The sequence below is a fragment of the Podarcis filfolensis genome (assembly GCF_964270895.1).
Source record: "Podarcis filfolensis genome assembly, chromosome: 1".
Taxonomy (NCBI): Eukaryota; Metazoa; Chordata; class Lepidosauria; order Squamata; family Lacertidae; genus Podarcis; species Podarcis filfolensis.
In genome coordinates, this window is record NC_139604.1 from 44241802 (window position 1) to 44255697 (window position 13896).

General features: G+C 44.2%; 1 protein-coding gene across 6 annotated transcripts in view; it reads left to right on the forward strand.

Annotated features, from left to right (window-relative positions):
• The first annotated feature begins 1090 nt into the window (after positions 1-1090).
• Positions 1091-13896, forward strand: part of SLC12A8 (solute carrier family 12 member 8) — a 65619-nt gene continuing 52813 nt past the window's right edge. Inside the window, exons 1-4 of one of the 6 annotated variants that reach the window (XM_083584984.1) lie at positions 1094-1935; positions 1971-3541; positions 9885-10115; positions 11269-11415. In XM_083584984.1, coding sequence (XP_083441110.1) covers positions 9996-10115; positions 11269-11415 — 267 coding nt within the window. In that variant the 5' untranslated portion in view covers positions 1094-1935; positions 1971-3541; positions 9885-9995. Of the gene's footprint in view, positions 4753-9884; positions 10116-11268; positions 11416-13896 lie in introns of all 6 variants that reach the window. The other 5 variants (XR_014541403.1, XM_083584988.1, XM_083584986.1 and 2 more) reach the window with 5 other exon arrangements.

Genomic DNA, 13896 nt, shown 5'->3' on the forward strand with positions numbered 1-13896 from the left:
ATTTCCTCAATGAGCTGTGGTTCCCTGTGTGCTGGGATGAAATGGATCCCACAGCTAACAAAAGACAACTGGGAACATTCCCAGTAAGATCACATGAAATTTCTGCACATAACTAGTCTTTCAGTGAAGTGATTCCCTGCCAGGGCCTTCTGTTTTGCTTCATTGGCATCTTGCATGACACATCTGCAGAGGATCCCTTTTTTTCTTTTATTTTGCCTCTACACTAGTGCTAAACCACAGAGCCTAGGGCTTGCTGATCAGAAGGTTGGTGGTTCCAATCCCTGCAACGGGGTGAGCTCCCGTTGCTCGGTTCCTGCTCCTGCCAACCTAGCAGTTCAAAAGCACATCAGGTGCAAGTAGATAAATAGATAACGCTCCGGCGGGAAGGTAAACGGCGTTTCCGTGTGCTGCTCTGATTCGCCAGAAGTGGCTTAGTCATGCTGGCTACATGACCTGGAAGCTGTATGCCGGCTCCCTCGACCAATAAAGCGAGATGAGCGCCGCAACCCCAGAGTCGTCCGCGACTGGACCTAACAGTCAGGGGTCCCTTTACCTTTACACTAGTTCCTAGCCCACTCTGACATGGCCCTTGGCCTTCTCTGCTGATTTAAGGGCCATGATAAAAGTCTTCATCAAAGGGTACATTCTGCTCAACCAGCTGGGCTGATCCACACTGGCTGCTGGCTGGCAGTAAGTCATCCTCTCCATCACACCCATTGCATATAGTGGACATAAAGTCGGTCTGAACCATATAAATTCCCCTCTGACTTGCCTCCATAAATCACAGGCTTCTGGATTGCTCCCACTGGAAGGGTCTGCCTCCAGGGTGCATCAGGTGCAGGGCCTTCATGATGTGCACAGGAGCTACCTGCTTTTTGCCCAGGTTACTAGGCTGTGTTCCTTCAAGCCCATTCGCTTTTAGTGCAGGCTGTACTTTCTCATGCTTGGCTTGGCTTCCTGCTGTTTCCTGCTCCTTTTCCTTGCTGTCACTGCCTGTTCATCTGCCCTCTCAAAGTGTGTGACCAGTGACAAGAGCAAAGAAAAGGCCCAGCAGCCTTTACCAGTGGTGGGAATTTGGCTAAGAGGGGCTAGCAAATGAGCAGTAGTGACAGAGGCAGTATTCTACATTTGACACACATCAGATTCATATAAATGTTGCGTGTTATTAAAGGTTAATCAGAAACATTGAAGTTTTCATAGAATAATAAAAAAAATTCAATTAAGAATAACTACTCATGAGGCATCCCAAAGTGGTAGAAACATACATAAAACTAAAAACAGCTAAAACATCTGCATATATAAATACAATTAAAAACCAATACACACATACACAACTTAAACCCTCCAACATACATAAAACCAATTCAAATCCATTACAGATACCACTAGGATTAAAGTCTGCTTTGAAAGCTCCTTGAAAAAAGCCTTAAAGCAGGATTCCTCAAACTTGGCCCTCCAGATGTTTTGAGACTACAATTCCCATCATGCCTGACCACTGGTCCTGCTAGCTAGGGATCATGGGAGTTTTAGGCCATAATATCTGGAGAGCCTTTGAGGAAGCCTGCCTTAAAGAAACATTTAAGTGTCTGAGTGGGCTACATTTTCACTTTGAGCTATAGCACATCTTTTAATGACACACTAAAATTGTTCTTTCCCTGCTGAAGATCATAGTTCAGATTTTTCCCTCCATTTTGACAATTTATGTTGAATTTTGATGTTTTTTTACAGCATAGGAATAAAATGGACGGTCTTTGCATGCCTTACATTTTCACCAGCCAAAGACTACGATCCTGTGGAACAGTTACCTTATTGTGAAAGTTCCCACTGATTTGGCAAGTCCGCTTGGCTGTTGCTGTGGCAACTTGAGGCCTAAAAATATTGCATGTTGTTATATAGTTCAGCTGCGGCATTTCCTAGCCACAAATTACACTTGCTGTCTACTTGTTAGGTTCCCCAGAATTATTATTCAGTGAAGTGCTGGTTTGCAGAATGATGGTAACCCATTAGTAAACCACCACACATCCAAGCTACACTGCCCAAATGGGGTTTTACAACCTAGACTCATGAATCTTTCTAGAAAGAAAAAATGAACAAATGTAAATGTAAAAATACTTTTTATATACAGTCAAAGCACTTCATGTGCATTATGAGCAAAAAGCACTGTCTATGGCGAAACTTCACTTGGAGACCTCCTGCAACTTGGGTCTCTTTGGCTCCAAGCATATACGGTACCCGCTTGCCTGAACTCAATGGGACTTCAGATGTATAGAGCTCAGGAAGTTACCAGATGAGAATGCACCATAGAATGACCTATAAAATGTTCTCTCTTCCACGACTCCTTGCACTATAATATGGAAAATGCTCTCCTGATTCTACCATCAGCAATACAAAATATTTGTTAGACCTTGGACAAAAATATGGTTCTGTTAGGAAGCAGCTAACCCTATTGGGAGGCATTCATCTCATATTTCTGGTATTTGTGCACCAAAATACATGCAATGTATTATGAAAGGAAGCATTTTTTTAAAGTACTGCTTGCCAGAATCCTGTTGATTTTGTGTATTTTCTTTGGTTTAGCCTTGATAAACCAGTTCATCTGGCTCTGTTGTCATGCACTCTTGCTCATTCAACATATGACACTTGCGTCGCTTGATTTCCCTTCCTACTTAAAAAAAAATTAAGCTATGCTAAGACAGAAGAAAACTACTAAATATAAACGACTGTGACAGGCCTCTTCTGAAGAGGAAGCTTCAGGGGTCAGAGCTAATTTTAGTAGTTTTTCCTCTCTTTTCCACAGAAGAATTGTAAATGCTAAGAGGATGTATGTGGTTTAAAAACCAGCTGGGTAATTAATTGTGCTCCAATGTTATTTTTCTATAAATGTGGAAAAAGGATAGGAACACAAAGTGCCTTGTGTATTTAGTACAGTATTATATTTGTGCGTGTGTGATTTGAGAGCTCCAAAAATCCCACCGAAAGCCTGTTTCTGGTGTAAGGTTTTTTGTCCCCTTTTAAAAGTAGTAGTACTGTAGTAAAATTGGTAACAACAACAATTTTATTATTTATACCAAACACCCCCTGGCTGGGTTGCTTTCTGTCCCCACGGACCTATATATAAAGGATTATTGAAATATCTAAAACCTCATTCCAAAGTTAGAGGGCAGCCTTTTCACCCACAAATAAAACTGATGCAACCAGCAAGATGTGCACACATCCAGCCGCAGCAGAAATCCTGATCTATAATGTCACCGGTGAGAGGGTGTGCTATCGCCCTCGTATTCTCAAGAACAAACGACTCACTTAAAACCCTTATTGTAAAGCCCGAAAGGTGGGAGGGCCAAAAGAAAAGCAAACATCCTGACGTGGGAATATCCCTTCCTGTCCTGCACCCAGCCACCCCCAGTCCGGCCCACGTGGCACCTGGGTGGCTTGTCCGTCCCAGCTGTCCAGTAAGACTTGATCGCAAAGGTTCTGACTGGAAGGCGGCGGGGGCGGAGGGGGGAGCTGCATCCTTCGCTCTTGGAGGCCGAGAAGAAACAAGGTAAGTATCCAGCGGATCCCCCAGGCTGGATAAATTCAAGCAACGCTTTGCTGCAAGGTGTCTGTGTAAGAGAGCGCGCGCGCAAGAGCGCACCCTCAGGAGGCAGTGGGGAGATCCTCAGGAAGCTCACTAATGTCTACACTGACTGGCAGCTGCTCTCCCGGGTTTCTGACAGGGAACATTCTTAGAGATGCCTGAGACTTTGTGCTCTCGAAGCTGCGCGAATTCAGGCTGAATTCCAGCAGTCCAAAGGATCCGGGGCAAACCTAGGAGGCTAGCCAGGAGTCGCCCTGAAAGAGCCCGGCAGCCGCTATAATACTGTTTTTCACCGACGGCGGGGCGGCGCTCGCAAGGGGCACGAAGCAGCAGGTTTTCTCCAGTTCACGAGCAGGCTGCAAGCGGCCCCGCCCGGATGCCGTGAGAAAGCAAGCAGGCAGCTGAGGCGGCGGTCGCAACAGGTGCCTCCCGGATCCGGGAAACTCCTACGGCGGGGCGCCGTGAACGTGGAAGTGTGGGCAGGCCCGGGCGCGAGGCAGGCCTCGTCAGCTCGGGAGGGAAACCTGCCCAAATGAGCCCCGCCTGCACGCGCCCCAAGGGCTGCTCTCGGGAGTCAAAAGGCGCGTGGACTAGACCCCAGCGTTTCCCGCCTTTCCCCATCGCGGCGCCTGTCGCGCTCAAACACCCGCAGCTGTTAGGGGAGCCCTCTTCCTCGCTCAGAACGTACAAAAGCCTCGTTATGCTCTTTCCTATTTTGGAACTGCATATTTATTGGCATAATGCTATGTTTAAAGTATGTATTTAAAAGTTGCATTGGAAAAAGAGGATTTCATTAATGGGGGGGGGGTTTATAAGAAAATATCACACGCGTCAAGGTGATGGCATGCTAAACGAGGTGCGGCCGGCGCCCCTCACCTCTTAGGCAGGGCTCCAGAGCTTTGGAACAGCTGCGTGAACTAGGACACCATTTCAACGTGCAGCGCATTGCTTAGCATAAAGATTCAGGAATTTTTTTTTTCGGGGGGGGTGTGTTTGTGTGGATACTGGATTTCGGCCATTACTGACGCAGGAGCCCCGCGGGAAAAAGAACAAGTAGTGAATCCCTGCTAATTTGATTGAAAAATGCGTGGAACGAGGCAGCAAAGGCAGAGGCTGTGTGCGCTTTACGCTTTAGTCCAGCTCCAATGTGTTTCCACTGCTGGTGTGCTCATCCGGTTAGTCCTAGTCCATAGGTATCCTGTAGAAATGCTTCTCTTTGATGCACTTTCCCTCAGATAAACTCCCTTTTTTAAAAAAACGTAGGCCAAATTCACATAGTAGTTAAGATGAGGTGCTCACATTTGGGACAGCCCTTGCACATGCACAGATGACAGCTTTATGGGATAGGAGTTTACCGTCGAGGTTGCCAGGCTGCACCAGGAAACCAAACATGTACAGTGGTACCTCGGGTTAAGAACTTAATTCCTTCTGGAGGTCTGTTCTTAACCTAAAACTGTTCTTAACCTGAAGCAACACTTTAGCTAATGGGGCTTCCTGCTGCTGCCGCCGCGCCGCCGCTGCACAATTTCTGATCTCATCCTGAAGCAAAGTTCTTAACCTGAGGTAATAGTTCTGAGTAGGCAGTCTGTAACCTGAAGGGTATGTAACCCGAGGTACCACTGTACTGTAATCCGCATTGGGTGAAGACACATCCCTGTCCCTTCTCTGGTGTGAACAGCCAGAGTTACAGGGGGCTAGCCAGGTTTTTTGCTTTGGGTGAAGCCCCCAGAGTGGCACCATTGAGGCTCCCAGCCTGTGTGTGTATGTATGCAAATGTGCATAGAGGGGTGCCAAACTGGGTCTTTGACCTGGATGAAATAAAGCCTAGTTTCGCCCCTGCGTACAGCAACATACAAATACAGTCCTCTGTAACCCTCTGCTTTCCCCACCCCAAAAATAAAGCCAGTTCCGAAGGTTTGGAGAACTTTAGAGATGATGTGGGATGTGGTGCAAAGGGCTACTGATGGAGATGATGAGAGACTCATTGGAGATCATTGACTTTTCCTTTGTGTGAGCAGGTGATCAATGGATCAAGTCCTATTCATTGATTGGTGATATTATTCAAGAGAGATACCCAGATTTATAAAATACCGTATTCAAAACTTACAATGCAGCAGCTCAGCTTACAATGTTCTCTTGTAGTGCTTAGTATTAAAGAAAAGCCACTATAAGATAATACTACAGGAGACTTTCCTTAATGGTGTAATCTCTACTCCTATTACCCTGGTTTAAAAATGGAGGCTGCCTGGGAAGTTATGGTACCTCAGTAAAACGAATGTTTGTGTACTTACAGGTTCTGCATTAGGTTTTATTTGCTGTAATGCATTTTCACTTTTTAAAAAATTGTTTCCCCCTTGAGTACTAAAAATAAGGTGTTTTAAAGATATGAGGTGAGATGTTGGTTAAGGCTTTTATTTAAATGAAGTCATGTGAGATCTTGGATCACTTTACATAGCACAGCCAATAGTAACCTCTCTAATAGGAAAGGGAGCCCCATCGGAAGCCAGTGAGACCACATGTACATACGGCGAGAAATATATTAACCTTTTTGTTTTTATAAACCAGCCATCTGTTGAAAGCGGTGATTTCAGCTTAGAGAGCTTCCTTAGTTTTGTGTTTATTGACAAAATATCCTAAGGTGCAAAAGCAGAAATTTTGGTGTTGCTAAATGAACAGAAAAGGCTCAACTAGTCTTGGAGAGATGTGATTTAGACTCAGTTTATATTTGCATGCTAAAAGCCACAGAATCTGCTATGGATATAATTTGGGCACAATCATCTTAGCTGTATGTCCCATTTTAGCTGTAAGTCCCATTGAGTTCAATTACGCTCTGGTTAGTGGATACAGCATTGAATGCTCCAGTGGTAGAAGAGAAGAATGAATTAGTGCAGCATTTTGAAACAACAATCCATGTTTTAGGACAGGGGTCAGCAAACTTTTTCAGCAGGGGTCCGGTCCACTGTCTCTCAGACCTTGTGGGGAGCCGGACTATATTTTGGAAGAGAAAAAAAAAAGAACGAATTCCTTTGCCCCACAAATAACCCAGAGATGCATTTTAAATAAAAGCACACATTCTACTCATGTAAAAACACCAGGCAGGCCTCACAAATAACCCTGACATGCATTTTAAATAAAAGGACACATTCTACTCGTGTAAAAACACGCTGATTCCCAGACCGTTTGCTGGCTGGATTTAGAAGGTGATTGGGCCGGATCTGGCCACCGGGCCTTAGTTTGCCTACCCATGTTTTAGGATATAAATAAGTTTCCAGCTAGGTCCATCTATTCCAGCGCACGGTTTTCCTCAGTCGCCAACCAGATGCCTCTGGGAAACCTGTAAGTATGGCATGAAGCAGTAGAGGCTCCCTCCATGGAGGAACACATCTGCCTCACCTAAACCCTTTCCAGCATGACAGATCAAGGCTTGGAATCGCTCTGTAAGAAAAGGATCTTTCTATAGAAAAGGAAAACTTGGAATGTTGCCGTTATCTACATACACAAGAGAGTCTCAAATACTCAGGCAGAATTGCTCGGTGTTCAGTCCTGTCCACACTTATATGGAAGTCAGTCCCATTGAGTAAATGCTTATACAACCAGGCTGACAGCCTCTGTGAAATAACCCTGTCACTGACTAATTACTCCTTGGCAAGGCTTTTTTTTAGCTGGAGCTCACAGGAGCTCAGCTTTGGCACCTATCAGGTGGGTGCCATTGCCATTCTAAGAGAACAAGGGAGAAGTTCATGGTGAACTCTGGCACTTCTTTCTAGAAAAATGGTACTGCTCATTGGCCACATTCAGATGACACACATTTGGATAGTATAGTGGTTAATGTGTTGGACTAGAGCCTTTGGAAAAGGTAAAGGTAAAGGACCCCTGACTGTTAAGTCCAGTTGCAGACAACTCTGGGGTTGCGGCGCTCATCTCGCTTTACAGGCTGAGGGAGCTGGTGTTTGTCCACAGACAGTTTTTCCAGGTTATGTGGCCAGCATGACTAAGCCGCTTCTGGCACAATCAATGGAACACTGAAACCAGAGCAGCGCATGGAAACGCCGCTTACCTTCCCACCGGAGTGGTACCTATTTATCTACTTGCACTTTTTGGCGTGCTTTTGAACTGCTCAGTTGGCGGGAGCTGGGACTGAACAACAGGAGCTCACCCTGTTGCAGGAATTCGAACTGCCGACCTTCTGATTGGCAAGCCCAAGAGGCTCAGTGGTTTAGACTACAGCACCACCCGCGTCCCTAGAGCCTTTGGAAACCTGTGTTCAGTTCCACAGTCAGCCATGAAGCCGACTGAGTGACTTTGCTTGGGCAAGTCACAGTTTGTCAGCCTAACCTATCTGACAGGTGAGGATAAAATGGGGAGGGGGAGAGCCGTGTATTCAACCTTGAGCTTCTTGGAGGAGAAGGTGGGCTATAAATATGACAACAATGATAACAGCTGAACTGTAGTTTAATGTGACATCCAAATGCTACACCTTACTGTTTGGTTAAATCTAGTTGAATATGGAAAACGGGTTTTTGATCTCTTCATTAAGGGGTTTTGTGGTTTGTTTGGTGTCATTTTCCACATTCTTCAGGGAGATAGTCTTTGGTGTCTTTTAACTTTTGAACCTGCCCCTCAAACTAAATGTTTTTGTCTGTTCTTTACCATGTTGATACCCTCTTCTTTAACACCAACTTGTTCCTTATAAACCACATTTTTAATCATTTTTTATACTTGGGCACTAAAACTAGCATGAGCAGCAATACAGGTTTTCTTTTCGTTTTACTTCCTTTAAGCACTGGGTGCAGAACGAAATGTGGACATAATGCCGAAGCTCTCACAAAATAAAATTTCTGTTTCAAATCTTCTTGAAACTGGTGGGGGCGGGCGGGAATAGCTTATTAAGAAACCATTTTTTACTTGCCTGCCATGTTAATGTTCCTTGCTGGCTTTTATGACAAAGACTATTTGCATAAAAGCTCTATCTTTGTTGCTGAGAGTTCATTCCCCCTGCTGCTTTTTCCGCTGCATGAAGCCTCAATTGCACTGAAAAACAGCAACCAGTGGTAGAGCTGGCAAGGATTCCTTCCTTCCACTGGAGGGGAATGAACATCAGGGAATCAGTGAACCTTAACTGCTTCATTGCCTGCTTAACTGGCAATTTGCATAGGGTAAAGGAAGTGAGTGGTAGTGTAAGGATTTGCCTGTGCTTTACCATCACAGGTGCCTGGGAAGGTAAAGCAAAGAAGGGTTGGGCTTGTTTCACAATAGTCTACCAGGAGAGCAAGGATGAGGAAGGCAGCTGGAAAGCAGGATAGGGGAGGGGTGGCTTCTTACTGAGCTTGGACGGTGGCAGCAGGTAGATTCTGAACATCAAGGTGCAGATGAATTGGGAGTCTGTAGTCGGAAGGTCAGGAAGATAATCCTGCTTTTGTATACCACAATGTGGATTCTCGAAGACCCATCTTGCCTCTACATCCTCTCATAGACATTGTGAGCACTGTATTTCTCCCCTTTCTCCCGCCAACCAGCATGGGGAGGGATGAGACAAGAGTTGCCTGCCCAGCAAACCTTTCCTTTTCAGTTCTAGGTGCTTCTGATGTCAAAGTGCTGGCATTGTAAATCAAATAGCACACCTGGGAAAAGCAAAACCAGGTTTAGCATTTGTCTTGTCATCCTTGCTATGACACGCATGTTTTTGCTACAGTCTGATGTTATTATTCCAGTCTCTGGCCCCCACCTACCCTGTGTATTCTGCCTTGGTCAGACCCCACCTAGAGTTCTCTGTCCAGTTCTAGGCACCACAGTTTAAGAAGGATGTTGACAAGCTTGGAATGTGTGCAGAGGTAGGAGACCAAGTTGATCAGGGGTCTGGAAGCCAAGCCTTAAGAGGAACAATTGAGGGATTTGCTTATGTTTAGCCTGGATAAGAGGAGACTGAGATAGCCATCTTCAAATATCTAAAGGGATGTCACACGGAAGATGGAGGAAGCTTGTTTTCTCCTGCTCTGGAGGCTAGGAACCAAACCAATGGATTCAAGTTACAAGAAAGGAGATTCCGACTAAGCAGCAGGAAGAACTGTTTGACAGTGAAACAGACTCCTGCGAGAGGTGGTGGGCTCTCATTCCTTGGAGACTTTTAAGCAGAGGTAGAATGCCCACCTGCCATGTATGATGTAGTTGAGATTCCTGCATTGCAGGGGTTTGGACTAGAAGACCCTTGGGATCCCTTCCAACTCTTCTCTTCTATGAATCTGTGATAAAACTGTTGTGCCTGCATCTGAAAGTGATGGTGAGTTGTTCTGTCTTTTCTCTGAACTAGGTGAAGTACAGCAATGAAGCCTCTGCTGTGCATGCCTCGGCTGTGCAGGAACTCCCCTGAGCATAATAGCTGACATTGAACTCTGTTCCCTGCCCCGTGGCTTCCATTATCATGGCATCACCCTCCAGCTACAGCTTTAATGTGAATGGCAGATTGTTTTTGCCCAGGGGCAACACCAGGATGAGGCATGATGGACATGTGCAAGAACTTTTTCACGAAGAAGCACAACAGGTATGTTGCAAAAGCCCTGGTTCCCTACAGCTGAGTTCTGAATTCTGAAACATTGCAAGGTGGTGGGAGTAATGCTCTGAGAAGAGTCCAGATTTGTGTTCAGTTTACAGTGTGTATATCTGTAGATCATTGATAATTAATCACTTTGTAGCAAGAGCCACAATTGCTACAAAGCATTGGAATAATCTCCAAATTAACGACCTTGATTATTGGTATCAAAAGCTGTGGCACATTGCCTTATTAGAGAAACTCGCACAAAAAGTGAGAATTGTCAGGGGACAAAGTACGCAGGAGAAGTTTGTGGTCCTTTGGCATGGCTTTATTGAGTATACAGGAGCTAGTTTACATGATTATGCCCTGCCTGTTGCATATTCTTGTTTGTGTTTACAGTAATAACTTTTGGCTTGGGTGGGAGTCAAGGGTAATGTGAAACCTGCAAGGAAGATGCTTGTTAATTAGAAAACGTCAATTTATTTGATCAATTCTTCCAGTTGTTTATGTAGATTATTTATTTATAAAAATCCTTAACCCTGTTTCATGTCTTGCGATTTGTTTTGCACAAATTGAAATAGTTTCAGTGGGAAATGTGAAAATAAACCAACAAAAATTATTATTTAAAAACGTTACTACTGAGGCAAAAAGAGAGTGGTATTTGTGAAAACAGGACTTGCTGGAAAGCAGTTTTTTGTTTTTGATTTCCTTTTTGATGGCAGGGGTGGGGGATAAGTGTCAGAACCTTTTGCCCTTACCTGCTGGCTCCATTCTTAAAAATTGTCACTGAATCTAGTTGCTGATAAGTAGGTCTTTGTAGGCTATAATCAACAGGGGATCTGGGTTTTGTTTGTAGTAGGGCGGGATTCAGGCAACATGATTACCCTTCATAAGATGAAGAGCTCTTCTGAATCAAACCAAAGGCCCATCTCTTCTAGATATCTGTTGTCACAGTGGCCAACCAGATGCCAAAGTAGTGTGATTTATTTAGGATTCTCATTTCCGTACAATTAAGTGCCCTGGGGGCAAGAACGGGGCAAGTTCTGTCATCCTTAAAGCATGCATTTTGCAGGCATTATAGTACTGACCCTTCGTGCCTCTTTGCTAAGTGCCCAGCAAGATGAAAGAGCAAACGTAACCTTTAAATCCTATTTTCATTCAGAGTTCTCCGACACACAACAGACCTTGGTGGAAGATACATCTTTTTGTTTGGGAACCAGTGCTCTTTGGCACTTGGGACGGAGTCTTTACCTCTTGTATGATCAATATCTTTGGAGTAGTTCTCTTTCTGAGGACAGGGTGGCTGGTGGTAAGTATGGAGAACTAAATGACAAGCCATACAGCTGTTGATTTGTCTTGGAATTTGTTCTGATGTCCTTAAGTTATTGCATTTAAATTAGTACTGAAAGCCTGTGTGCTGGTGACCATTCTTTTGCCTTATCATCTTTAGGTCTTTCCACCATCTCTTCTGTAATAGCTGCTGAATGCATATTCATCTGCATAGTCTTCATCACATATCCAACCTCCAGCTATGGTGTGTCTATTTTTTAAGCAGCTTGCTGACACAAAACACACACACACACAACCACACACACACACACACACACACACACACACACGTAAGTGGGAGATCTAACCGGAGCACTGGCAAACAGCCCAATCCAGCCCAGTTAAGACTATAATGAGAGCAAATAATTTTAAACCAGTGTGCTTTGGTGTCAAGTCAACATTTTGCCCTGCAGGCCTACCTGATTACATTCTCTGATCATGTGGAGAAATTTGCATAGTATTTGGTGCTCTCGGCCTCTGTTTGGACCACACTGTTGTAGGGTTTGATCCTTTTTAGTCACAAGTGGTAACAAGATGATTTGGCTAGATGACCTTTTGATCCTTCCACCTCCTGATGAAATGTGGGAAGCTGTGATGGAGCAGAAAGTGGCTTATACTGACTGCAGCAGCAGCAGCATACCATGCCTTTCACATGGCGCAAAAGCTATTCTGCTAGGTTGACAATCCTGTTATTATTACCAAATATTTAGCATGTGGTTCTACCTTGGCACAGCTGGGTGCTTAGGTGGCCAGAATGTATTTAGGTTGGCACATCCCCAATCACTTTGCTCTGTACTGTATTATGGTAGAAACAGGCACCGCTTGTGCAACATCCTGTTTTGATTTGAGGTACCCCCTCCATACCACTGGGTCTGGCTTTTTGCTGGTGCAGCAGTCATTCTGGTCCTCTTACAGCCTGCTCCAGATTATTGGTTACTTCGAAGTAAGTTCTGCTGAAATCACTTGGAACTCAACTGAGTTCAACTGATTGCAGCAGGACTTGGTTCCAAGTCCTTAGGACCACAGCTTGCAATCCCTGTTGCCATAGACCAGATTTAAATTTTATTTTATCAGCTCTTTAAAGCCCACAAATTTACTTGCTTAAAATATACTTGGGTTCCTATGGCTTTGTTAATTTCTCTCCCTTTATGTCAAAATAACATAAAATAGTAGCTTGGGCTATTTACAGGGAAGCTGATCAAATATAAATGTTCAGGTAACACATGTTGCCATAGTTACACGTCCTCCCTCATGTTCCTCCAAGCTCTACTGAAAGAACATAGTGTAGTTTGAAGTGATGGTTGTAAGCAGCACTCCTTCTGCCCAGCTGGAACAAACACCCTCTTTCATTGTCCTTATACCAAATTTATTGAGTTTTTAAAATATGTTGATAACAGTTATACAGTTGTACCTCAGCTCCCGAGCGCCTTGGGAGTCAAATGTTTCGGCTCTCGAACGATTGAAAGCTGGAAGTGAGTGTTCCGGTTTTCAAACGTTCTTTTGGGGCTTCCGCGGCTTCTGATTGGCTGCAGGAGCTTCCTGCAGCCAATCAGAAGCCTCACTTTGCTTTCCAAACATTTCGGAAGTTGAACGGACTTCCAAAACAGATTCCCTTCAACTTCCAAGGTACGACTGTATTATGAACAGTTATGCATGAACTGAACTTTAAACTTAGAAGAGTGGAAACCCTGACCCACTGTGGCAATTATTTAACTGCTTAAAATCTTTCTCCTTTGCTAAAGCTCCTCGGTGGTATAAAATTTCTACTGAGAGTGAATGCGTGTATGCATTGTGAAGATTGGATTTGGAAAGTGGATTGGATTAGAATTCAAAATTAAATTGTTAAAATGGAGAATTGTTTTTTTTAAAGAGACATAAGAGTTTAAACAAATATTTACAAATTGCACAGCAAGAGGACCTTGAATGCATATTGTTGTAACCCACCCTGGGACCTGCTAGTCTGAAGGGCAGGTAATAAATCAAATAATAATGAAATAATAAAAGCCTACAGGCAACAAATGGCTAAGTGGTCCTTGAGCTGTTGATAGGGAACAAACTGGTTACAGTGGGTTTCATTGGCATCTGCCTACGGGCTGGAGGAGACAGAATATAATCACTGGATGATATTATTAAACAGGTAGCAGGGCAGCAGTAAAAAAAAAGATTTATTTTCAGCCACTATGTGCTAGCCTTGTTCTTCAAATAAGAGCTGGATATTTCCCAGCTCTTGCACTATTTAGGGATGTGGTCTCTGTCAGTACTCATGGAAATTCTTTTGGTTTTAGCGAAGGATTCAGAAAATCAGCTAGCACACAAATTAAGTTCTTGGTGTTCTGACCTGCTTCTATGCCTGAGTTAGTTTTGCTAGATGTGTAGATATCATGCTGTTGCCATTCAATCTCTCGACCCACCTTGTTATGTTTGTATCCTGCCCTACCCCAAAGGAGACTGGGAGAGCATT